The sequence below is a fragment of the Ambystoma mexicanum genome, chromosome 10 (genome assembly GCF_040938575.1).
Source record: "Ambystoma mexicanum isolate Mex_15411 chromosome 10, UKY_AmexF1_1, whole genome shotgun sequence".
In the NCBI taxonomy this organism is placed as follows: Eukaryota; Metazoa; Chordata; class Amphibia; order Caudata; family Ambystomatidae; genus Ambystoma; species Ambystoma mexicanum.
This window is the reverse complement of record NC_090932.1, coordinates 419167163-419193844: the sequence shown is the minus strand read 5'-3', so window position 1 is coordinate 419193844 and position 26682 is coordinate 419167163. Positions and strand designations below refer to the sequence as shown.

At 48.2% G+C, this 26682-nt stretch overlaps 1 protein-coding gene across 1 annotated transcript in view; it reads left to right on the top strand.

Annotated features, from left to right (window-relative positions):
* SPHKAP (SPHK1 interactor, AKAP domain containing) overlaps positions 1–26682 on the top strand; it is a 1600508-nt gene that overhangs the window by 1031427 nt on the left and 542399 nt on the right. The window contains exon 4 of the mRNA XM_069617984.1: positions 4416–4475. Within this exon, the coding sequence (XP_069474085.1) occupies positions 4416–4475 (60 nt within the window). The remainder of the gene's footprint in view (positions 1–4415; positions 4476–26682) is intronic.

The following is a 26682-nucleotide window of genomic DNA, read 5'->3' as shown; positions in this document are numbered from 1 at the left end:
AATTAGACGGAGCCTTACTGATTTTAATTTTAAATACTTTTGATACTATTTTATTTTATGTATCAAATTTTATAGACTCCAACTCGGTAGTGATGTAGTTTGGTACACTCATTGGTATATTATCGTCCTAAAGGAACTGGTTTTAAGGCACTATGAGGTGTTGAACTGTTGAAATGCATTGCAATACGCTCTTTAACTAAAATATCTGCACGTAAATGTGATTGTAATTATCTGTGTATATGTACGGATGTATATTTTTACATTTTTATTTTATCATTATAAATTGATTTTTTTGTAAAAGTTCTTTGAACTGTATACAAATACATAATAATAATACAAATACATGTATTACATTATGAATAGTGTCCTCAGATAACATGCTGAAGCAAAATGGAGTAGTGTTAAAATTGCTTCCTCCATCCATCGGAGTATCTGCATTCAGGGAGATGGGTTTTTTCTACCCTTGGATTCCCTGTCCAATGTAATGCTATCTTGGATTGCCTTGATTTACACAGGAAGAAATTATTAAACACATTGGCCTGATCCACGTGTGATTCCTTCTCCCGGGATGTCCTATTTGGACACAAATCTTAGATCACACCGAACAGTTCTTGTGCATGGTTAGCTGCTGCACTGATCTTCCTGGCAAGGGCATCGGACTTCGCTCTAAAGATAGCCATTCTGTAATCTGTTAGTTCTTTCCTAAGCTTGTTACAGGGAATTTTCTCCTGTTCGTTCAGCTTCCGAGCTGGTGCCAGACATTTGAACTTAAGTAACTGCTCCCTAGGCCTATTCATATTCAGTGTACAGGTCCTAAGGGTGTGCTCTGTCCCCGATATTGGAAGGGTATCCTTCATTGAGATTCCCTTTCCTCTTACCTATAGGACGTCTAGGCAGTGGCCACATTTATGGGAGGTTGAGACTGTCAAGGGAGCCAAATCATACAGGTTTATGATATCCCATACCTGTGCAGAGACTATCCCTGTTTGGTCCTCCGACCAGCAACTGAAGTCCTCCAAACACAGGATTTCTTTGTATTTGCTGCCTGTATTTGTTAAGTATTGATCCAGTCCTTCCACAAAAACACTGGCCGGTCCCGGAGGCCTGTAGGCCAGTTTTATTCTTAGAGAACTGTTGGGTGAGGGTGCTAGAGTCAAATGTCCAATCTCAGCGGTGGCATCCCACTCTAGTGACTCAAAATGTGAAATTTGAAACTGGGATCTAAAAATTACTGCTATTCCGCCTCCTTTCCTCCCTATCCAGACAACATTTTGGATTGTATATCCATCAGGAAGCATACAGTGTAACGATGCGTGTGATGTATCCCCAAGCCATGTTTCTGCCAAAAACAGAATGTCCAGTTTATGCATTCCAATAAGATCATTTCTTTCCGTTGCATGCATGCCTGCTGACCTGCTGTTCAGCAATGTCACATTAAGGAAGGTACTTCCCAAGGATCCCACATCTCCCAATGTGGATTCTTTCTTCCTTCCAATACCCAGTGTGCGAATTTGGTTCAGCACACGGAGTGAAATATCTCCATGACAATTGCTCAGGCTATGTAAAGTTTTACCGTCATAATGCAGAATCGACATTGAACCCCTCATTGTGAGCCTTCTCAATGAGCAAATATGGTGTCCGGGAGCTTGCTCAGACCATCCTTATCTAATCTGCTCAGTATGTAAGTATGTGACGTCATGAGTGCCTGGATGTGGAATGTTGTGTGAATGCTCTCTGCTGGGTGTGCTCTGAATGACACTTGATGAGAGGCTGTCTTAGAGAGAGGGGGGCCAGTGGATGTGCCCTTGTGTACCCGAGTCTTGTGAACTATAACCTGATCTCCGTAACCTGCAACCTAAGTAAAAAAGTGTCCTTGTGTACCTGAGACTGTTAGTCACCTGTAACCAAAGCACTTTGTTTTATCAAAGTGCTATTTAAAGCCCTGACATTATTAATACTATTATTATTAATAACGTGTATTGCCTGCACTATAATGTAAAGTGCACCAAAGCTAATTTAGTGCAAAAATGAGAGCTGCATAATTTGCTAGGGAGCATAATACGGCCAAAGTACTCCATAATTGTGCCAGAATGCTGCTCAAATATCCCGGATGATGTGCTCAAATAGGGCTGGATGTTTGTCTGCTGCTCAGTAAGCTATAGTTTTGCTGAATCATAAGCATGCCGGCTAGAATATTCCAGTTAATTGCTCAAAGAATTCACCACACCGCAGAGACATACTAAGTTGCCATACATACATGCCAGGGAACTGTTCTGTTGTGGCAGGGCGCTGCTCAAATATACATATGGATGGATGTCATTCCAATAAAGCAGGGAGTTGCTGAAAATGGCAGAGTACTGATCAAATAGGTCATGGTGCCAGACTAATATGCCAATGTTGCATTAGTAAGATTCGGTATAGGTCGCTGTTACCTTCCCATGCCTTCCCAACCTGAACGCCTTGGAAAACCTGTCCTGGTCTCTATTACATATGAAACTGCAGCCCTCCCCTTTACATATTAGTCAATTTGGGGGGGTGCTTAGAAGTCCAGGAAATACTGCAGGGCTCTCCGTGGGTTGATGGTCTCTCCAGTGCCACCTTCAATTTCTGGTGTGGTAGGTGGGCGCAGCCATTCGTATTCCCTGTTGGAAGCCAAAGCTCCATGGCAGCCAAGCTAAGGCTACTTATGTTCTAATGCCTTGAAGAACTAGCGGTACATTGTAGAGATGGATACATTCACACATCGCTACCCAGGGAAGCTACGCGATTACTTCTATAATAGCTTGGTGTTCATTCACTTGATTGGATAATCTAGCTACACATGGGTAGAATTAATCGGCATATGTAAGTATGCATGCATGTGAGTATACCTGCAATTCTGTAGGTAATGGGCTGTATAGAGTGCACAATCACATAGGGAGCATTGGTGCACTGTGCCAGGTGATCCTAACTAAATAGAAATAGCAAGAATATGGTTTTCATCCTGCCTGGCCCTGGAGCTCGTTGGGGTGATGGGTATCCCTAAGGAGTAACGTTTGAAACTGTTCTAATTGTATTTGAAGTAGCATCCTACTATAAAGCATTGATGCAAGTAAATATCTCGATGTATAATTGTTACTTGTTTATGTTTCATTTGTTCAAAAGTGGAACTTGTATTTTTTCATGAGTTTTACTTCCTAAAGTTCTTGAAACTTAGCATGACGAAGACCCACTGGTCGAAGAGTCGGTCTAAAGGTCTGAGAACCTCTTTCTATGTCCATTGTGTAAAGAAAATGATGGGCCTCATTACACGGATGGCGGAGAACCATGGCGCTATTAGCGCCATGGTTCATGCCGGTAAAATACCGGCACCGCCTTGGAGGAAAGGGGAATTACCGCCCCATTCCAAGGTTGGCGGGGCGGTAATTCCCCCTTCCACCATTGCCCTTCCCCATTCCCATTTTTGCCCCATAGGGCATAATGGGAATGGGGAAGGCGCTAATTACGGTACCGCAAATTGCGGTACCATAATTAGCTCCCTGGGTCCCTTTGCGGGTTGGTTTTTAACACCTGCAAAAAGCAGGCCGTTAAATCCCCCAACCCGCAAAGGGACCTCGTAGTAAGGCGGTAAGGATTTACCGGTACCGGTATTTTACCAGTACCGGTAAATACTTACCGCCATCCGTGTAATGAAGCCCTGGGCCTCATTACACGGATGGCGGAGAACCATGGCGCTATTAATGCCATGGTTCATGCCGGTAAAATACTGGCACCGCCTTGGCGGAAAGGGGAATTACCGCCCCATTCCAAGGTTGGCGGGGCGGTAATTCCCCCTTCCACCATTGCCCTTCCCCATTCCCATTTTTGGCCCATAGGGCTCAATGGAAATGGGGAAGGCGCTAATTACGGTACCGCAAATTGCGGTACCGTAATTAGCTCCCTGGGTCCCTTTGCGGGTTGGTTTTTAATGCCTGCAAAAATCAGGCGTTAAATCCCCCAACCCGCAAAGGGACCTCGTAGTAAGGCGGTAAGGATTTACCGGTACTGGTATTTTACCAGTACCGGTAAATCCTTACCGCCATCCGTGTAATGAGGCCCTCTATGTTTTCTTACGGACCGTGTCAGTATCTAGATGGCCTTTTTGTTTACAGGCTACAGGATAAGTATACACACTTTTGAGAGATACTGCAATCCAAACAATAATATAAATGTGTTGTCTAAAATGTTGTTTTAAAGTGTTTGTGTTTTTCCAGCCTCTGTCAATGGCTCATGCGATGCATTATGAATGCTTGCAAGCACTGCACAGTAAGCGAATGCAAAATCCATAAACCACAATCGTTCATGCCGTTGCATCTTTTCTTTGTAGAACATGGCGCCTACTTTCTTGCAGAGTTCTGTAAATGTTGACACATTTTACTGTCTTTCTATCTTTCTAGATTTGTTTTGTGAACCTCGCTGTAGAGAAAGAGGACTACAGCCACGACAAATTAAGAAAGGTATGGAACGAACAATATGCATTACTCATTGATTTGATTGTACTTTTGCACATTAAAAATTAAACAATGTAGCAAAAGGAAATTCAGTTGAGGTCTGCCTAGAACGCTGACTGTGGGTGTGTGGGGTGCTGCCCCAGGGTCAGCATTGTTCTTTTATGCTCCTTCTAGAAATAGTTCTCCATGGAGACTAAATCTAGTGGCATCACCCCTAATCATGTACCCACTTTCTAAGGGAAAACATCCATTGTGCATTGCGTTATATCAATCATTTCTTAGTTTGGGCTGAAATTTACGTCAAACAATCTAGTCTCAATATGACAAGCTGTATGAATCCTTTGTAGCAACTAATTTCAGCTCACATGTGGGCACAGTCATCATCAGTGAATTAAAGTCTTTGAATTGTAACTTTGCTGGTGTTTGCTAAACATGCCCCAGTGCTCCAACCGCAAGGCTGTCAGACTACACTGCACAGACCATACCTAATAAGGGTGAAACCAGGTATCCAGTTTTCTGCAGCCTTGAGAAATGCCTGTCTTGGGTTAATTAAGCTATGCATAAAATATCACTGCCCTGTAGGACGAAGGCAATTTTCTAGAGGGAAAGGCTTGCATTTGGAACAATTTGCATACTCACAATGCCTTGCTGATGTGGCTTTGAACTGGAGGCGAACTTCCAGTGATGTTTACTGAGTGGGGCTGTGGCATGTGTGACATATTTCAAATGGATTATTCTACGATTCTTAAATCAAAAATCATATCAATTTTCAATGAATTAATACTTATCAAAATAAATGTCCACAGAGCATACCATGTACTTTCGGATTTGTCTGTGGAAGGTGCAAACTGATGGTATCTCTTTCAATTTAATGACTATAAAAAAACTAAAACGTACATGGAAGGAGTGAACAAGTGGCTATTTGGATTTGAATACAACAGCATGATTAATCACCCTCTTTGGTGCTGTGGTGATAGACAAATCACTAATTACAGGGAACAATAAATTAGTTTTATTTCCATTAAAACTTGCAGTGATACTGGCTGTGTTTGTAAGGAGCTGAAAAATAGAGTCTGCAGGTCTAGCCTTATCTGTTGATGACCTTTAACTGCCCCTCACCACATACAGTTAAACAAAATTCATATTTGCCTCACTAATTTTGACATATTAAAACAGATTCTATTAAAACAGAGAATGGCACAAACATAGTAAAAGGGAAAATGAATATGCAAATGTACCATATAAGTGAGGATGCTTGTCATGTTCTGGGTCTTTGCACAGATGTAACTGTTGTTAGAATTGGCCTTGCTTGAACCAGCTTCTTCTAAATAAAGTTGTGGGCGCGATTTTCAGGGATAATGCCATTTTGGGCATAGGGTACGGCAATGGGGGGAATAGCTCCAGTAGTTAGTATGGAAATAACAGACACCATTGTTATCACACATCAGTGCTCCTCACTTTTTGGACTTCATGCAGGGGTAAAATAAAATGTAGTCTCTGCTGTGCTTCAGACATTGTTTTTTGTTCCCGGTGCAGTCTTTGGATGTGAGTTAGGGTATTGTGTGTGCAAACTCTTGCTGCAAAACCAATGTTTCGAACTATCCACTGGGGTAACTATCTATCCCGTTGGCAAAAATAGCATTCATCAAACAAGTATACCATGATGTCCCCAGGATGCTTGATGGATTTGTCCAAAGGTGACAATGGCAGAAAGACTAGCTTCCTGAGTAGAATGTGGGCCTCTAAACCCTCTCATAGAACTCCTCCTAAGGGCTGTAATCAAAGCCCCTCCCCCTCCATTTATTTTTAGATTTCGATGCAGTCTCTAAGCTCTGCTTTGTCAGAAACTAGAAGGCAGGTTGTTCCCTGCTGAAACTCTTTAGAAATGCTCATCCTCTAGAACACACCTGTGCTCGTACAACTTTCCATATAGGCCTGTGCCAGGTCTCCTACCAAAGTTTCAGAACACAACTGTTTCCTGCTTTCATAACGTGTCATAGCTTCAAGGAGCTTTATCTTCGAATGCTGAAAGGGTTGCAGGTAATTGGCCTTTATTTCTGTGACACATGGGTTAAAGGGATCAGCCACACAAAATACTCCCTAAAGTCGGGGTAGATCATATAAGTAGTAGCTGCAATACATGTATACTAGGGTCACCATAAGCATGAGAGTAGATACATAATATATGTTGAGCTGTTCCCATGTGCTTTGTATGACCTATTAAGCTCGTCAATCTGTTAATGCCTCCACCTTGTCATTCACATAAGTAAATAACAAACCTGCCCATCAAGACTCAACTAGCCATAGATCAATGACCTCTCCAAAATAAAGTACACTAACCTTCAAAACATGTGCAGTAATTATAAATGATGTTTATAAGGGCATGGTCATTGTTAAAACTGTGGTTCTCCTGTTTGAATCTGGGATAATGCCTTTTGTGTAAGGGTCTGAATTCTTCCCCATAAAACCAGAGAAAAACGACTAACACTCAACCTGTACACACCCCCTGTATCAAAGAACTCACCACAGATAACCACAGATAACCCACACACATCCCTGGCCACGCCAGTCAAATCCTGTGCCTTTACCAACAACCCCCACCTATCATGTGTGTAACAGATAGCTGTCACCATCAACATACGCAACCTACAGCTGCATCTCCTAGGCAAGATAAGACGTATCCTTCCCCCTTCATGACTTCGGCACTGCAGGCACTAGATCTCGCCAATCTGGACTACACAGACAGTATCCTCACTGGACTCCCTAACAGCAGGCTCCCCCCTTGCAAACCATACAGAACACGGCAGCAAGATGAATTATTCACCTATCAAAACACTCACACATCACCCCAGATCTTCCCCAGCTCCACTGGCTGCCAATACCCTAAGGTATTGCTTTAGAAGGATTCTGCATCGTATACAAAGCTATTGACCTCTGATACCCCAACCTACATTCTCACCAAAATTAAACGCATCACTCACAAAAACAGCAGACAAACTACCCAAAATCCCCTACACATTCCACTCTGCAAGCTAACCTGCACTCAGAAAGAAGCCTTCACACAATGTACACCCAGAACCAGGAACGTACTCCCATCCCAAATCCTTACTGTGCCTTCAATCATTAGCTTCCTCAAAGCCCTCAAAGTGTACTTCTTTCGCCACACTTGTTTCAGCCTGCCACATCTGCTGCTATCTTTGTTAAATCCTAATCTCCTTATATGATTTTGAAAACAATGTAACACATTCTTTACCTCCTCCTTTTCGGTTTTGGTGAATGTTTGTGGTGCTTGCACCGCAACATTGCAGAAACCATAGTTACCGAAGAAAGAGAGAGGGAAATGGGGTTCTGAACAGATAATTTCTGGTTGGCGTAGTAACCAGCAATGCCATGGCATGAAATAGCCAATTCACTAACATTTATTTTACCAAACTCCTCCGCCATACTACCCAAAGAGGAGTTCCATAACAAGGTTTGTTCCAATCAGCAGGTTTTTAAGAAGCAAGTCCCTCTGGCTTTCCATTTGCCAGCTGCATAGGGATTTGCCTTAGTGGACTATTGTGGGCTATATCACACACATTTGGGCTATGCTGGGCTACATTTGATGGCAATCTTTTTTTTGTTCCTCCAGAGGCTGCCTCTCCACTATAATCCACCCAGCCCACTCCCACTCTCTCTACAACCACTGCCCCCCCTCTTTACATGTGCTTGATGGGTTATGTTTGGGCTATACTGGGCTACTTTTGATGAGTTCTTCCAAGGCTGCCTTGTTGTTCATGTTTCCTCCAAGAGCTGTGGGACATGAGAGGCAAGTGCAGTCCTCTGCAATTTGTGTTCATTTTCCAGCAGTCATTGGTCTTTCTTCACATCTAGTGTTACTCAGATGAACGTGTGTGTGCCATATGGCAAATGCTGGGCACACACCTTGGCTTTTTCTGCTGGCTTCATTGTCTTCTCAAAGGACAGCTTTCCTTAAGGATCACAGTTCGAGTATGTTCTTCTATTTAAAGCTGTGTCACACACACAAACCTAAGTAACAATCAGGATTACTGAAAGTACACACAGAAGGGGAGATAAAGGGAGAGTTGTTGAAACAATAATGGAAAATGAAATGAATGGATAGAATTCTCGCTGTGAAAGAAGCAGGTAGAAGATTATTTTTTCTCAGTTGAATCCCTTTCATAGCAGGTGCTGAATGTATGTGTTTAGGTCGGTGTCTTTAGGTCATGCAGAAACTGTGTGTTAGTGGGCAAGCAGGGAGTGTAAATGCGCGTTTAAATGCTTGGGACAGGTAAGTACTCATTTCCTTACACACTTTTCCTTATTACAGGAATATTTTCTTTTGCAGTCTCGGGTCCTCTCTTCCAGCTACAATGATAGTCTATCCCGTTCTGTCTGTAGAGCCCATCAGAACATCAATATGCCCCCAGATGGCATGGGCTTCCCTTGCCCATCTCTCAGATGATTAATACAAAACTTCCTTTTCTAGGAAGGACTGGAACAGAGTTCTTCTATCTGGGATGTTTCATATATAATTGGGCTATTTGTGGTCTACTCCCAAGGCTGCCTTACTACTATCACCCACCCATGACATGATCACTCTCTCTACTTACACACACACAGCCTAGTCGTCACTCTTTCTGTTCCTACCCGCACCCTCTCTAGCCCCACCAAACCTACTCCCACTCACCCACACTACCCCACTATCTCTACCCTCACTCTCTCTATCCACAAGCTCTCTACCCCACCCACTGTACCCACAAGCTCTCTACCCCCACCCACCCACCCTACCACCAGTCTCCCACCCTAAACCCACTATCTCTACCCCCACTATCTCTTACCCAACCCAACCTACCCACTCGCTACTACATCCACCCACCCTAACCCCCACTCACACTGCCCCCTCTCTCTACCCTCACCCACCCTACCCAAACTCTATCTACAGCCACTCACCCTATCCCCACTCGTTCTACCCCCACACACCCTACCCACACTATCTCTACTGCCACCCACCCACACTACCCCCACTCTACATCCTCACTCACCCTAATCCCAATCTCTCTACTTCCACCTACCCACGCACTCCACCCCTACTCGCTCTACCCCCACCGACCCTATCCCCACTCTCTCTATCCGATCCCATACCACTCTCTCACCAACCCCACCCTTCAACCCCAACCCTCTACCCCCACCCACCCACCCACTCTACCACACTCTCTCTATCAAACCCATCCACCCTACCCCCTCTCTCTCTACACCCACTCTCTCTACCGCCACCTACCATTCTCCCACTCCCTTTATCTCCCCACCCACCCCACCCTATATCCAACCCTCACTCTCTCTACAACCCACAGACTGACACTACCCCACTCTCTCTATTCCCACCAACCCACCCTATCGCCACTCTCTGTACAAATACCCATGCAGCCAACCCCACTCTCTCTACCACCACCCAACCACCGTACCCCCACTCTCTCTACCCCCACCCACCCACCCTACACCCACTCTCTCTACCCCCACCCACCCACTCTACCCCCACTCTCTCTACCCCCACCCATCCACCCTACCCCACTCTCTCTACCCCCACCCACCCACCCTACCCCCACTCTCTCTACCCCCACCCACCCACCCTACCCCCACTCTCTCTACCCCCACCCACCCACCCTACCCCCACTCTCTCTACCCCCACCCACCCACCCTACCCCCACTCTCTCTACCCCCACCCGCCCACCCTACCCCCACTCTCTCTACCCCCACCCACCCCACCCTACCCCCACTCTCTCTAGCCCCACCCACCCCACCCTACCCCCACTCTCTCTACCCCCACCCACCCCACCCCCTCTCTCTCTACCATACCCCAAACCCCACCCAGACTCTATCTAACCCCACCCACCCAACCTACCCCATTCTCCCTACCCCAACCCACCTTACCACCACACTCTCTTTAGTGTACCATACCCCATACTTTCTACCTACCACCACTCTCTCTATCCCACCCACCCTACCCCCACTCTCTCTACCCCCTGCCACCCTGTCACCATTTTCATTTGTATTTCTTTTTGGGAAACACCACTGTTACATTCTTGCCGCTCCAAACCTTCCATTACAAAGCGTGTTTTGTTTGTTCCCATTGTTCTACTTTTGTACCTCAAGTCCGAGGATACCACATAGCCCTCCCTAAACAAGTCTTCACTTGGCGCTCGGATGGCTCATACTCCCAACCTTGAGTTTATACCCATTTCCACTATATCTGTGCATTTGGCATGCGGAAGTGAGACATAGTCAATGTCTATGGTTGAGAAATAGAACAAGTCTGGGACTGCATTAAACATCAATAGTATCATTGTTCGATTAAGTGGCTTTGACCTCTTCATAGTCTCATCCACACCTTTGGTACGTTAAATGACGAGGTACCATGTGATCTCTTTTCTTGATGGTTACTTTGCAGTCTTTTCTGTTCACGCAGGCATTTACAAGGATGTATGCCTTGCTTCAAAGGTGTCCACATGCATGGAACAGGGTGTGATTCCTTGCTCCTGTCTTCCTCTGCATATGATTGACTCTCAATTTTTTTGCTCGGCCCTTCATGACTTGATTTTTCGTTCACCTCATCATCATCTCTATCTTGACCCAATGGCTCGCTTTCATGGCGTGCCCCTTTACTTTCACACTGCTCTTCAGAGACCACGTTGATATCTCTCGGGGCCTTGGATTTCGCTTTCCCTCGCAAGAATATGGGCACCAACCAATTTGGTTCCTCTTGTTTGTCAGTTTGAACCCCCGCTGTAATTGCCATTAATTTCAAACCCTTACCCATTCTTCCTTCAGCTGCCGACTTTAAATCCAATCTTTTGGCCTGACAAGTATCTTTGTTAAAAGTATCTGTATTCTGTTCTGCTTCCTTCCCTTTGGTCTTTGCAGATGACTCTTTCCCAATGTCCGATGGCAATTTTAGCTTACAAACAAATTGAATTGTCTCCGACTTTCGAGTCTTTCTCCATCTTTGGCGCTTTGTTTTTTGTTCCTGCATATTTTTTTCAGTAAGCTCTGTAATTAGCAGACCAGACCCTAATTTTTGAAAATCTTTTCTTTGTTCTGCCATTAGGCATACTACTTGTCTCCTTCGGTTCTTTCATTAGCTGATTTTTCAACAGGCAGGATGTTTCCGCTTTTATATTTGTCAAGGCATCGTCCACATTTGAGTTTTATCTGTTTCTATACCCACCACGGTGCTTTCACTTTCCTCCACTTCTCTCGTTAGTTCTGTCAGTATTCCCATATGCTGATGCACCTCTCCTCTCAGTAGTTCAAAAACGTTCACTGACAAAGTTAGAACAAAAGTGAGCCTGGAGAGAGTGAGAGCACTACCTTCATTTGAGTACATCCTCCCGGACTCTTTACAGCCATTGACCGATTTTTTTTCCTTCTTTGGCTCTTCTTTTGGAATTGGGTCTATCACCGGCAAATCCGTCTCTGAGATTGAAATGGCATTCAGCTCAAACAATGTTTCCAGAGCAGAGGTGGTGAAGTGCCAGCTTGCCCTCAGGCCGCGTACGTGACTAAAAACTGCTTGGATCATCGTAGGCTGTTAAGAGATATAAAACCCTACCTTAGTGAAGAGAACTGCACGACAATAGCCAGAGCAATTATACTATCGCGGCTGGACTATGGAAACTCACTAATGCTTGGTGCAAATAATTAGTGCACCACAAAACTCCAACACATACAAAATAATACCGTCAGAATCATCAAGCAGAAATCCAAGTCTGATCACATTAGTAATGCCAGAAGGGAGCTTCATTGGCTCAAAGTGGAAGACAGGGGGTCCTGTTCAAGGCCATGACGCTTGTCCATAAGTGCCTTTATGGGAAAGCACCGGCATATCTCAAATAAAAAATGTTCAGACATATTCCAGGCCGCTCATTAAGATCTGAACACAGAGGCCAAATCACAGAAGCCACTCACAAGAGATCCAATGGAATGGGTAATGCCTTCCCCATATCCGCAGCTGTCAAATGGAATAGTCTGCCTGTAGATCTAAGACTAGAAACCAACCTTTGAGCTTCAGGAAAAAGCTGAAAACCTTCCTCTTTCACTAACTCCTAGAAACTACTTCATTCATAGTTTGTATCCATTTTGTTCTTTTCTATACTGTCCCGTCTCAATGTTAGTCTGTTCGTGTCTGTTGAGTCTTCATGTTTGCACCCTGATGCCTGCGGGTGACCGGCGCAATATAAATAAATAAATACATTTAAAAAAAACAAATCCATGGCTTGGGGTGGATAAATGGTCTCTACTGATTTCTCGACTTTGCACCAATATTTCTCTGGACTCACTCCTTGCTGTGAGTGTATATTCATAACATTTGGCTTGTGCTTCCGTCGTGGTGAAGTGATTTGGCGTGGAAAAATGTTCGAAGCACCCATTCCACCTGTACATTTAGAGCTGACTATGAGGGTGCCTGATTATCATAAATTAGGTTTCCCTGCGATATTAATACTTGTGACTGCGAGCTAAATGCAGGCTTAAAATGGGGCTTGGGGAGATTCTTGAGTCTGCTTCCCTAGCACATTGGTTCATCAATTTCCAGGGCTCTCAAATCGTCCCCTAAAACGGAACTTCTCATATTATATATGTGTGCCATACTTAGGCTGAATTGGGATTGGAAAGATAATGCACGTGCACCATTGGATTTCCCCACTCCCACGTAAGAGCCTGCGTTCAGATGTAATTCTCTCAGCTTTATTATTATCTTTGAGTGCTAGCAAAACACCCAGCACACCCGAAGAGGATTTCAATGGGGGCAAGAAAACAGTCACTTCACCACGTGTGTTATTTAGAGATTGTGCACTTTCCTACTCACCAGAACTCCCACCTCGCAAAGGAGAATGACCTGAGTTGGTGATTGTCTGGGCCCTTACCCTTGACCCACCGCAAACCACAGCAGACCACTATCAGCTCTGCACTCTGCATCGCGCTACGCATGATTGTTGATGTTTTGAACAGTTTCCTTGCTGCAGGTAACACACTCCTCCAACAGTAAACACAGCAGAAAGACGGCAGAATCTCACCAGCACCACAGTAGACCACTTTCTGCTCTGCTCTCCGCACCACACTATGCGCAAATGTTGATGATTTAAACAGTTTTCTTGCTGCAGGTAACACACTCCTCCCCCAACAGTAAACACAGTAGAAACAGTGAAGAATCTCGCCAGCAACACAGCAGATCACTCTCTGCTCCACTCTCCTAACCCCACTCTCTCTACCCCAACCAATCATCCTACCTCCACTCTCCCTATCCCCACCAATCCACCCTAACCTCCCTACCCCTCCCACCTGCTATACACTCCCTGCCCCACCCACCCACTCTACCCCACTCTCTCTACCAACACCCATAATACCCCCACGTTCTCTACCTCCACCCACCCTACTGCTACTCTCTCTACCCTAACCCACCCTACCCTCACTCTCTCTATCTCCAATCATCTTACACTCACTCTCTCTACCCCCTCCTACCCAACCTATCCCCACTCTCTCTATCCCCACCGATTCATCATACCCCCACTCTCCCTACCCCAACTCTTCATACACCCACCCTCCCTACCCCACACTCCCTAACCCCACCCACCTTACACCAACTCTCTCTACCCTCACCCACCCTACCCCCACTCTCTCTACCTCCACCAACCATTCTACCCCGACACTCTCTACTACCCCCACTCTGCCTAACCTGATCCATCCTCCCTACCATCCAAAACCTTCACCCACCCACACCCACTACCCCCAATCACAATACCCACAATCTCTATACCCCCACACATCATACCCTTACTCTCTCTACCCCCACCCTCCCTACTGCCACTCTCTCTACCCCACCAACTCTACCCCCACTCTCTCTAAGCCCATACATCCTACCTTCACTCTCTCTACCCCCTTCCACCCAACATAGCCCCACTCTCTCTAACCCCACCCACCCAACCTACCCCCAAACTCTCTAGACACGCCCACCCTCGAATTATTCTTAATGCTTTTAATTGATGTACTACCCTCATTCACAAGAAGCTGCAGTGGGTCCCCATGTATCATGCTCAAGACAGCCTCTATCAACTACAAAGCATTCATAAACAAAACACTAATCTACTTATCTGAGAAGCTCCCCCCTCCGGAGGCCAACGGACCACCAGAAGGCACAGAATTGCCAGGCTGGCAACAAAGAATGGCAAAATGGAGAAGGAAAACAGGAAACACACCTTCTCATGCTATGCACACTTGCTCTGAAACACGTTACCAATGCAGATGAGACTGCCCCAATCCATCCTATACTTCAAGAAGGACCCAAAACTCCTACTCCTCAAGGACTGTCTTGTCAAATGGTGATTGCCCCACTCAACCCTAATTCTCCCCATTTGTAGCTTCTCCCCCTCCCCTGCTCCCTGATCCAATCCAGCTTCTGTGCAACCGCAGCGCTATTATTTGTAAACCTCAGGGTATGTCCCCTGTGTACAGGGTCTCAAAAGGAGAATATCTTCAAAGCTACAAATTCTTCCCTACAGGGCCTGGGGTGAGTCTCAATCTTATCCTCTGTGTGTTATTGATCATAATGTGAGTTTTAGGCCTCATTACAAGCACTGCAGGAAAAAACAGCGGTAACATGGCAGTAATTCTGTTAATGCTGCATTTCAGTCGCATTTCTGCACCACTGTATGACAGGTTTGGTGGTAAGGAAGAGGATATGATATGATATGATATGATATGGTATTTGTAACGCGCCTATACACAAGTGTTTCAAGGCGCGACGAGGCAGGGAGGGAGGGAAACAAGGGGAAGAACAGACAAACGATCCTACTAGGCCAGGTGTCATTCAGATCGCGCAAGTGCAGAGGTAAGGGGAAAAGGAGAAAGTGCAGGGGGAGGAGGTGGGGGGGAAGTGCAGTACAAGGTAAGTAGCGTAATAAAATAATAAATAAAAAGGGCCAGCTGGTGGCAAGTGCAAGGTAAGTGCAGAGCAAGTGCTGAGAAGTGCTGGGAAGGGGGGCTGTAGGGATACAGTGACAGTCCCACAGTGCAGGGGGAGCCAGGGAGGCAGTGCAAGTGGAGAGTGGCTGGGCCCTGGACCGAGGTCGCTGAGAGTGGCCCAGATGCAGGTTTAGTGCAGAACTCAGTGGGGAGTAAGCAGGTTTAGCAGGGGAGAGGGAGAGAGAAGGCAGAAGCGAAGAGGAAGGTTTTGAGGTACTTCCGGAACCGGAGATGGTTCTCCTCAAGTTTCAGGGAGGCAGGAAGGCTGTTCCAGAGGGAGGCCCCTGCTGCGGAGAGAGATCTACCCCCAGCTCGTTGCTTCGAGAAGCGGCTGACCATGAGGGAGTTGGAGACGGATGAGCGAAGGGCTCGTGAAGGAAGATATTTAGGAAGAGAGAGTTGAAGGTATTTAGGCCCCAGGCCCCAGAAGGCCTTGTGGACAATGCAGAGGGTTTTGAACTTAATCCTCGCAGCCACTGGGAGCCAGTGAAGAGATTTCAGTCCTGGAGAGATACGGTCCCTGGGCTTGAGGCCAAGGACAAGTCTCGCAGTTCTGTTCTGGATAAGTTGCAGAGGGCGGAGAGTGGAGGCAGGCAGATTAAGATAGAGGCTGTTACAGTAGTCCAGCCTTGAGAGAACCAGGGCTCGGGAGACAGTGAGCTTCTGGGGGAAGGAGAGGAAGGGAAGAATACCTCTGAGGAGGTGCAGCTGGTAGTGTGACTTCTTAGAGACGTCAGATATATGAGGAGAGAAGGAGAGTGTGGAGTCGAAGATGACCCCGAGGTTTTTAGCCTTGCAGGTAGGGGCGGGAAGGGGGCCAAGGGAGGCCGGCCAGAGAGCTGCAGGGAAGGAGGGAGTGGGTGTGCCGATGAGTAGAATCTCAGTCTTACTGGCGTTAAGGCAGAGGTCATTGGCAGCACACCATTCCTGGATAGCAGACAGACAGTCGGAGATGAGGGAAGGAGAGGAGGAGGCCGAGGGTAGCCTGAAAATGAGCTGGGTATCGTCCGCATAGCACTGGAAGTGGGGGCAGAGAGCGGCGATGCGGTGGGCAAGGAGTGCCAGATACTGGTTGAAAAGCCAGGGAGAGAGGTTGGATCCCTGGGGGACACCACAGGTGGAGAAAAAGATGTCAGAGAGGAAGGAGCCCATTTGGACCTGGGAGGGTCGACCGGAAAGGAAAGAGGTCAGCCAAGCCAGAGCCTGACCAGTGATACCCAGGTTATCACGGAGACGGTTGAGCAGGATGGCATGGTTGACAGTGTCAAAGGCAGAGGAGAGATCGAGCAGAATGAGAACACAGGGAGTGTTGGAATCGAGGTTAAGGAGCAGGTCCTCACGGATGTTCAGGAGAGCAGTTTCCGTGCTTCTGGCCGCTCTGAAGCCGGATTGATGGTCATGAAGATTACCAACAGATTCAGCATGGAGGTTAAGCTGGGAGATGGCCAGTTTCTCCAGGAGTTTGCCCAGGAAGGGAGTAATGGAGATTGGGCGATAGTTGGCCGGGCAGGAGGGGTCGGAGGAGGGTTTCTTGAGGAGGGGGTGCACAAGGGAGTGCTTGAGGGGGGATGGGAAGACTCCAGAGGCGAATGAGTGGTTGCAAAAGTCAGCCAGGGCAGGAGCCAGGGAGTCGATGTGGTCCTTGATGGTTTTGGAGGAACAGGGGTGAACCTGTTTAGACGAGGCTTTCATAGATCGGACTTGTCTGGAAACCTCATCAGCAGAAAAAGGTGGAAAAGCAGAGAAGGAGGGCGGAGGGGCGGCTGCAAGAGAGCAAGAGGAAGAGCCGGGAAGAGAGGGAGGGAGGAGAGCGGAGGAGAGCGAGGACAGGATGTCCTGAGTTTTTGAGATGAAGTGCGAGGCCAGTGCAGTGCAGAGGGCCTGGGAGGGGACAGGAGAGGTAGAGACTGCAGCAGGGTTGGCCAGCTCCTTGCAGATTTTAAAGAGTTCGGCCGAGTTATTAGATGCCTCAGAGATGCGGGCTTGGATAAGGGCTCTCTTCTTGGTGAGAACGGAGAGCCGGTATTGCCTTTGGAGCAGGCGGCAGGCCAGTTTGTCAGAGGATGAACATGAAGCACGCCATTTCCTCTCTGCCACCCTGCACTTGCGTTTTAGGGTGACGAGATCCGAGTCATACCAGGAGTTACATTTGGCTTTGGGCTTCAGGCGGATTCTCATGACGGGGGCAAGGATATCGAGAGTATCAGATATAGAGGAATAGAGCATGGAGAGGGCTGTGTCAGGGTGGGAGTCAGCCGGGGGGGGGGGAGGGGGCGAGAAGGTAGCAGCGAAAGCCTCAACTGACACGCGCTTCATGGGCCGGATGACCGAGAAGGTGGGTGGCAGTGAAGAGGGTGGCTTTGCCTGTGGGGTAGGGAGGGAGAGGTGGGAGGATAGGAGAAAGTGATCACTCCAGGAGAGAGGAGTGGAGAGAGGGAGGGAGAGGGGAAGGTCAGAAGAGATCAGAGCATCAAGAGTGTGCCCTGCAGAGTGAGTAGGCCCAGACGGGAGAATAGAGAGTGAGAGAGAGTTGCAGAGTTCGCGAAAGAGACCAGTGGGGGGACAGGAGGCATCGAGGTGGATGTTGAAGTCACCGAGAAAGAGGAGTTGGGTGGTTGAGGACAGGAGTGAGGAGGAGAGGTCAGCCCACTCAGAGAGGAAGGAGGAAATTTGACCAGGTGGCCGATAGATAGTAGCCACGGTAAGGGAATGGCTAGGAGAGAGAGAGAGTCGGCAGACAAGACATTCAAAAGAGGAGTAGGTCTGCGTAGGAGTGACAGTGGCAGGAATCCACTCAGGGAAGATAAGGGCAACACCACCCCCTGAACGGTTGGGCCTGGGCACGGAGAGGATCTTGTAGCCGTCAGGTAGGAGTGTGTCGAAGCTGGGGGCAGAGCTGGCAGTGAACCAAGTCTCAGTGAGACCGAGGACGTCGAGGTCCAGTTCCTCAAGAAGGCGACAGATATCAGAGGAGTGCTTGATGGCAGAGCGAGAATTTAGAGTGGCAATGTGGAGAAGGTTGCCACCCTTGAAAAACTTCCGGGGAGGGGTACAGATCAGAGGTACGCCCTGCGGAGGTGTTAGAGAAGGAGTTGAAGAGGGAGCAAGAGAAGGGGCAGGGAGGGAGGGGAGAGGCAAGGTAGCCGAGGACAGAGGAGGGGGGACAGCGGGAGCGGAGAGGAAGTTGATGAGGCATGGGAAGCGTCTATCAAAGAGGTGAAGGTTGGCTTGAGGGCCTTGGACCAAGACGGTCCCGTTAGCATAGACATTAATGATGGCTTTAGAGGAGTGGAAAGGGGCCAAGAGGACATCCCAACGGGTGCCACCATTAATGGGAGAGGTGGAGAAAGGAGAGAGCACAGCGACCATGTGAGGGGTCCATAGGTCAGGTGAAGGCACGAAAAAGAGAATGTCAGTGAGAGTTTCCTTGGAGCAGGCGCTCGTGTAGGTGTCAGCGATAGGGAGGCCTGGGTTGGAGACCAGGATGTCCTTTTTAAACTTTTTCCTACCGGATTTAGTGAGGAGAGCAGGATAGTCAATGGAGAAGCAGTTAGAGTAGATAGGCGAGATAGAGAGCACCATGGAGTAGGAGGGGAAGCGGACGCCACGAGTATGCAGACAGGAAGTGAGTGGAGGGCACTAGTTTACCACAATGCAGAGCAAACAGTAATGCGTAGTAGGTCAGGGCCACCTAAGTTTGAGAATCCTGCGAGGGGGGAAAAAGCACCCTAGTTTATCAAAATAATGGAATAGGGGGGGCGAGGCATCATGCGGATGAGGTGAGCAAGGTGAGGAGGGGTGGGCCGGAGAGCGGAGGAGCTGGCGCCTGGCGTCCCCTGCGGACACCTGCAGACACACAGGGAGCCGCACTGTAGGAGTCGCCCTTGGCCTGGGACCCTTAGCCGCGGGGGCTGCCGGGCAGAGGGCTGCCCAGGAGGGGGGAGGTTATAGGCAGAGGGAGAGGAAGGGGGGGGGGTGTGGGCGGGCAGGGAGGCGGGGAGGGAGGGGAAGACCAGGAAGTGGGAGGTGGGAGCAGGAGCAGGCCAAACACCGCGCTGGGAGCGCGTGCAAACAATTCACTTTCTTTTTCCTGCACAAAGAACACAAAACTCACGGAGGCCCAGGCAGGGCTTTCCAGGCCTGCTGATCCCCTCAGGCCACCGGCGACCGCTCTCCACGCTCAGCTGGAGAAAAGAAGCGAGCGTGGGGAACGGCCGTCGAGTAGGCCAGAGGGGAGGCAGGCACACAGCCAATCAGAGGGGGGGGTGGGCGGGCAGGGAGGCGGGGAGGGAGGGGAAGACCAGGAAGTGGGAGGGGGGAGCAGGAGCAGGCCAAACACCGCGCTGGGAGCGCGTGCAAACAATTCACTTTCTTTTTCCTGCACAAAGAACACAAAACTCACGGAGGCCCAGGCAGGGCTTTCCAGGCCTGCTGATCCCCTCAGGCCACCGGCGACCGCTCTCCACGCTCAGCTGGAGAAAAGAAGCGAGCGTGGGGAACGGCCGTCGAGTAGGCCAGAGGGGAGGCAGGCACACAGCCAATCAGAGGGGGGGGTGGGCGGGCAGGGAGGCGGGGAGGGAGGGGAAGACCAGGAAGTGGGAGGGGGGAGCAGGAGCAGGCCAAACACCGCGCTGGGAGCGCGTGCAAACAATTCACTTTCTTTTTCCTGCACAAAGAACACAAAACTCACGGAGGCCCAGGCAGGGCTTTCCAGGCCTGCTGATCCCCTCAGGCCACCGGCGACCGCTCTCCACGCTCAGCTGGAGAAAAGAAGCGAGCGTGGGGAACGGCCGTCGAGTAGGCCAGAGGGGAGGCAGGCACACAGCCAATCAGAGGGGGGGGTGGGCGGGCAGGGAGGCGGGGAGGGAGGGGAAGACCAGGAAGTGGGAGGGGGGAGCAGGAGCAGGCCAAACACCGCGCTGGGAGCGCGTGCAAACAATTCACTTTCTTTTTCCTGCACAAAGAACACAAAACTCACGGAGGCCCAGGCAGGGCTTTCCAGGCCTGCTGATCCCCTCAGGCCACCGGCGACCGCTCTCCACGCTCAGCTGGAGAAAAGAGATAAACATCTAGCAAAATGCTGGAGGTAAGTCCTCGACTTTACCACCAAAAATCTGCAAAATCGGCAGGATTACCGCCAGATCAATTACTGCTGGTGGTAATTCCACCAAAATCCTTATGGAGCCCTATGGATGCCAAAAATTGAGACTTGTTCTACCCAATCACCACTTGTAATCCTGCTGAAAATCTGTGGGACCAAGTAGCAGAAACAGTTATCAAGTTTACAGCATTTCATCCGATTTACCACCAAAATACCACCAAATGAGGTGCTTTGCCTCTGTCCATCCTCCAAGGAAGATCTTCCTACATCCCCACCCATCTCCATTCCTTGCCTCAGAGAAATTAGAAGCCCTTTCTGTGCATACCCAAACTATATTAGCAGCCTAATGATAAACCCGTCTAAAACATCTTGTTTGAGTCTTAACTGTACAGGAAATGCGCTACCAAGTCAAACCTGTGAAAAGCTGCAGAGTGAGTTTCCTTCTCTCACAATTGAAATATGTATTGTCAATGCAACTGTGAAAAAAATGGCAACCCCCACCAAGGCTTACATGCATTTGCCAGCCATCTCTTCATTTATTGGGCATGGTCTCCTTTTCATCTTACTGGCGATACTACCACTTGTTCTACGATGGGATATCCCTTCCTAAGTCAATTTTTGGCAGTATCTTTCAGCATAGTGACTTCATCCTCAAAATGGTCCCTCTGGAGATCTTCCTTCTCTGGATGGATTAGCCTCTCCTATCTTAAACTCTCTGCTGTCAATGTTGTGTCGGTGTGATTATCCTGGGGTCAGCAGAGCCGTCCGCGGATCTCCAGGCTGGGAGGCTCCACCTCCTCCCGTGTTTCCCAAAAGGAGTATGAGACACACACAAGGAGCAAGGTGGTTCTGCTGTTTATTATAACAACGGCAGGGATGGGTCTTGGATTGTACGCGTCCGTCCAGACTCTCACTCTTAGTAGGGCTCGCAGGCCCTTTTTACAGCAGTATGATGCGCTACCTGCGTCACCTGGGAAAGTTAGCAAAAAAAACTATTGCCACTCTGGATTGGTTCCCCAAGTGGTAGGGTTAGTATAGGATAAATATGGAGAAGGATATTAGTGGTTAAGGATGAGTCAGGTGGTATACTTGGGCCGTCTCTACTATTAGATACTTGAAAATCGCTACAAGGGGACCCCTGGTGATTGGCTAATGTTAGTGGCGTCAGTGATGAGCCCCCCTGCGTTCTGATTGGTCCTCTCGTGAGCCCTAAAACCTGGGACCATCGTCGTTCCCAGCTCGCGGTGTAACTGTCATTAGCAACAATGTGCAACTATGTGTTTAAGCAGACAACATACCGGTCTGCTCATAGCCTTGTGAGCGGGCCGTTCCCATCGCCGTAGGTGTCCATCTTGCCGCTTCGCTGTTGCAACCTGTGTCCCAGACGTGGGACCCAGGCGACTTTCTGTCTTGTGGGTCTGGCACCTTGTCATATCGGCTTGGTCACGGGTGGAGAGACCGTAGCTGAAGCAGAATTCTGCACATTAGATTTGTATTCCGTTTCTGTGGGCTTGGCTTTTTTTACAGGTGTAACCTTGGCGCCGGGCTGGTAGCATGCGAGTTGCAACATCGTGGCCTTGGCAATGAGCTCTCGCTGGGGCTCGTTCTGCATGATCAGCACTTGTACTCTTGCTCTGAGAGGATTTTCATGGTGGGGCTCTTGCTTGCAGCCTACTCGGGCCTAGTTCATGGGCGGCGATACATAATCCATTGTACGGAGATCGCATGTTGACATGGCGTCTCAAGCAGTGTTGGGTATACATGATGGTGTCGTCACAGGGCGGGTGGTGGGAGAAGCGTCAGCAAGCGTATACACAAGTTCTTCAAGCGTCTTGCGTTTCTGCATTACTATAAAAAAAGGCTTATGTGAAAAATAACAACGATGCACGTCAGTGGGTGTGTCAGTCACCTACGTCATAGCACTGGATATGTTCTTTGTGTAGGTTGGTGTGTGAGTGACCAGTGTGAATGGTGCCACGTGTGTTCTTGACAGTTGGCTAGGTCGTTATGGCATCTCTAACGGTGTGGATACTTGTAGCTGTTGTCTCAGTCGAGTTCATCCATGCCGCAGGTGTCGGCCTGAGCCGGACAGGCTGGTGGGCATACCCTTATATTGCTGAACCAGGGTATTTTGTCATCTAGTATATGGAGGGGGAGCTTATTTTCCCATTCTCCCACTTCAGTGCCCCCTCTGGTCGACTTGTCGACCACAAACATATCTTTTTCTTTATCTCCTCTTACTCTCCATACTTTTGTTATTCCAGCCAAATGTCCATAGTGGTTGACATGATCTTCGAACGACCAATACATATAAACACAGTTGCCGCCTGATTTGCAGTATACCAATCTTCCAACGTAGCTCCTCGGGTTTCTCGGGTTCTCCAATTTTACAGATGGCGGATCCAAGTGGTTGGTAAGGATCTGTTTATGCAGTCTCTCTCTTTCTTTTATTATGAGGTCGGTGTGCTGGTCGTCATCAGTTGGCATCAAGGAGTGCATGCCGACCATTTCTATCATTTCATCTGTAGTGCGTGCTTTCCTGGCTTTCCAGAACCTTATTACAACCAACACCGCTGCAGCTAATATTATGCATCTGTCATGATGCCTACCCCCGGGCACCCAGACCAAGTCCAGCAACCCCGGAAGCAGGCATCAAGTTATTCCAAGCAAGCCCAACAACCCCTTCTAGGGGCTATTTGGGTGCAGTCCTGGCGTCTATGGCGCCAGGCTCATATGGAGAGTCAGTCCTGGTGCCATAGGCACCAGGCTCATAGATTAAAACTTGTCTGATGCAGACCAGGCTGCAAACTTACCTGATGCAGACCATGCTGCAAGAGCTCCAAGCCAAAAGAGGCTTGAAGGGACTACTTTACCTAGGGACTATTTTTTTACTCGGGTGGGGCTAGGGAGGAATACTTACCTGGGACTACTTTGGAGGCTATTTAAACCACGCCCGAAGAGCAGCACACGCTTCGCGTTATTCTGCATTCAGCAGCATAACGCTGACCGTGCCTGCAAGTCTGCATCCAGTCTTCTTCCACGCCCGGCTCGAGTCTGGCGCTCATAGAAAAAGGGATAAAGAAAGAGAAAAGGTTAGAACAAGAGCAATACCTTTGATCCTTACCTGAATTCCCGATCCATCGCGCCTTCGAGCTGGAAGAAAGAAGTTATTTTATGCGCGTCACCTCGCCTGCTGCAGCGTTGCGCTTAGCTCACCCGTCTTCGCAGCATCTCCACATTCCACCGCATCCTTCTGCATGTTCCCGCCGCACTCCGGCATCTAAGGGGAAGACAAGAACAGCACGGTGAGCCAAGGGAATACACAGAGGCAATATTAGTTACCCCCCCATAGACTTACCTGATTTTACCACCGGGGGTACTATTCCTCTTCACGGGTTGGCGCAACTTCCACTGCATCCTCGCCGAACCCCAGCCCCTAAGGGGAAACAAAAGGACTGCAAGGTGAAACAAAGGGATATACAAGGGGAAACCTCCTCACCACAATAGACTTACCTGATTTTACCGCGGGAGGCATTATTCCCAGAGACTTCATGCTTTCTCTCAGCGCCTGAATAAAGGAGAAAGCAACAGGTTACATATTGACATTATTTTATCGAACTGTGTTAGATAATACAAATACTTACTTGAATATTACCGGTTGCCACGAGGAACTAGGGTCAAGCTGAAACCTGCAAGGAATCGGACAGAGTGAAAGTCAGACATTTGAACTCTTACGAACTACATACTTTCGGCGTCTTGCCGGGAATCTCAGAGTCAATATTGGAACTCACCAATTCCTTCGAGCCAGTGAAGCAACTGGTTATCTACGTGCCCCTGCGCTCAATGCAGGATGGAGAGCTCATCTTTCCAAACCATCAGGTGAGACTATAAGAGGGGACATCAAAGGTGATCAGTGGGGAGAACAGTGGGAGTGGGGGGAGAGGTTAACGCTCAACTCCACGGGTGGTTAATTCCCTTTCTCCATTTGCAGAAGAATATTCCTACGGGCCAAGCAAACGAAGCTAGGTGGGCCAGTCCAGTCCGTCATCTCGGCACTACACGTCACATTGGTGGAGACCGCAGCTGTCCAGTGCAGATTGACGCCCCTGTGGGAGCCAGGTGAGCGTAACAGCATCCCACTATAATCTTCAGTCCATCTGACAGCCATGATGGCATCCATGACCATATGAATGAAAACCAACTAGTATCCTTCTTAACCCCTTTGCTTTCTTCCATCATTTTGGAGTGCATATGGGTCAGTTGTGATACTGCTTCAGTAAGTGTCCCATTATCTGCATCGTTAGCAGGGTGAAATGTGCAGCATGATTGTCCAATTTTCGCACACACTCCCCCTTCCATAGCCGTGTGAAGATCCAACACATATCTGTTCTGTAGTGCTGCCATTCTTACCGCTCGCAGCTCTTCTTTCATGGCGTTGAATCCATTTACTGTCGAATTAATCGTCATCATCAGTTCCCATCGGGTGATCTGAAGCCATTTTGCGTTCACATATGCTTGTAGTCCTGGGTGTATTATTGATGAGAAGAACATTGCAGCCCTGCTGAATAATCTGTGTTCTGGTGGGATGGAGGTAAGAGCTATTTCCGATCTTCCTCACAGGTAGTTTCCTGACAGGGGTTCTCCTTGTCTTTTCATTCTTGGTAGAATGTTATTGTTGTTATTTTTCTCTCCTTCTTGTGATTGTACAGACCTTTTCCTCTTCTTGTTCCCTTCGTCCATCTTGGGGAAATTGGCCATATTAACATGTTTTTGAGGCACTACCAGTGATGGTACATTGATGTGTACCATGGTGCATATTCCATTCCATAAAGGAGGCAAGGTGTGGTATGCCTTATCCCGCAGGCCTAATAGTGGTCCATTATAACTGCTGTTCCAGCACCCCCCTCTGGTAGTTCTAATACACTTCCACAGTTGGTGTTGTATCCCACATCCACATCTCCTTTGTGTTAGTAGCATAGTTTGGGTGCGGTCAGTGGTAGTATGCTTATTGGGTCTTCATCCTTCGCCATCCACATCAGCATGGGTACATATTTACCCCACGTTGTCCAGCATCTGTCGTTGTGCTCATGTATGGTGGTAATATTTTCTCTTGTTATCATGTTGCTCCCAACCACTCCTATTTCCCGTTCATTGTTCATGTATATTTTCCCAGTTATTATTATCAGTGGCCTCTCCCAGCACCCCCGTACACCAGGAACTTCAGTGGCGTACCAATCACACGGCAGGTATTCTAGCGTTACCTTCTTCGTTTCTCCTTTATCAGGGCCATCCGTCATGTATCTGAATGCTTCAGCATGTAAGCTGCTTTAATGGTAGTTCAAGTATGTCTTGAGGAAATTATTTTCGTATGGGTATGTGTCCCTTGTTTTCCACTGCATTCTCACCACCGTTCCTTGGAATCGTCCCCTCGTTTGGAATAGTGCCAGATATTATACATTGCACTGTTTTTTCCTGTATTTCAGTGGCAACGAATGTTCTCGATGCGCTCATGGCGTATGGGATCAATGAGCACACATAGCAGCTATCCTTCGCTGTCTGCTTACCAATTTGGGTCATGTGCTGGTACCACATGCTGTTTGAAACGTGTGCTGAATCTGTTATGTAATTATCGATACCTTTATTGTCAGTATATGTGCTGCGTTTAACTCTACCTCCCTTACCTTTAGGGTTTCTAGTACCACCTGATATCATACCTGTAGCAGCCGTGGGAGGGGGTATGTTAGTTCTGGGTGAAGCCACAAAATTGGTAGCATAGCTTTTCTGCCATACAGATGCAGCCAACAGACCAGTGATGACCAACACTCCTATTAATTTTATTACAAGAGATATTCTCACTGGCATTTTGCTCTTACCTCGCTGCAGTCCGGCAGCTTATTCTTGCGACGTTAAAGGTGGCCGCCTGAAAATCCTTAATGTGCTCGTTATTATTGTTAGTATTTGTTAGTTAAGCTCTCCCTATCAAGTAATCGTTCAGTGCCCAGGTGAAGAGCTGTTCCCACGCTAGTCTTAGTGACCGAGATTTTAGAGCCGGCAAGTGCTTGTGAAGATGGGAAAATTATTGTTCTATGGCCAAAA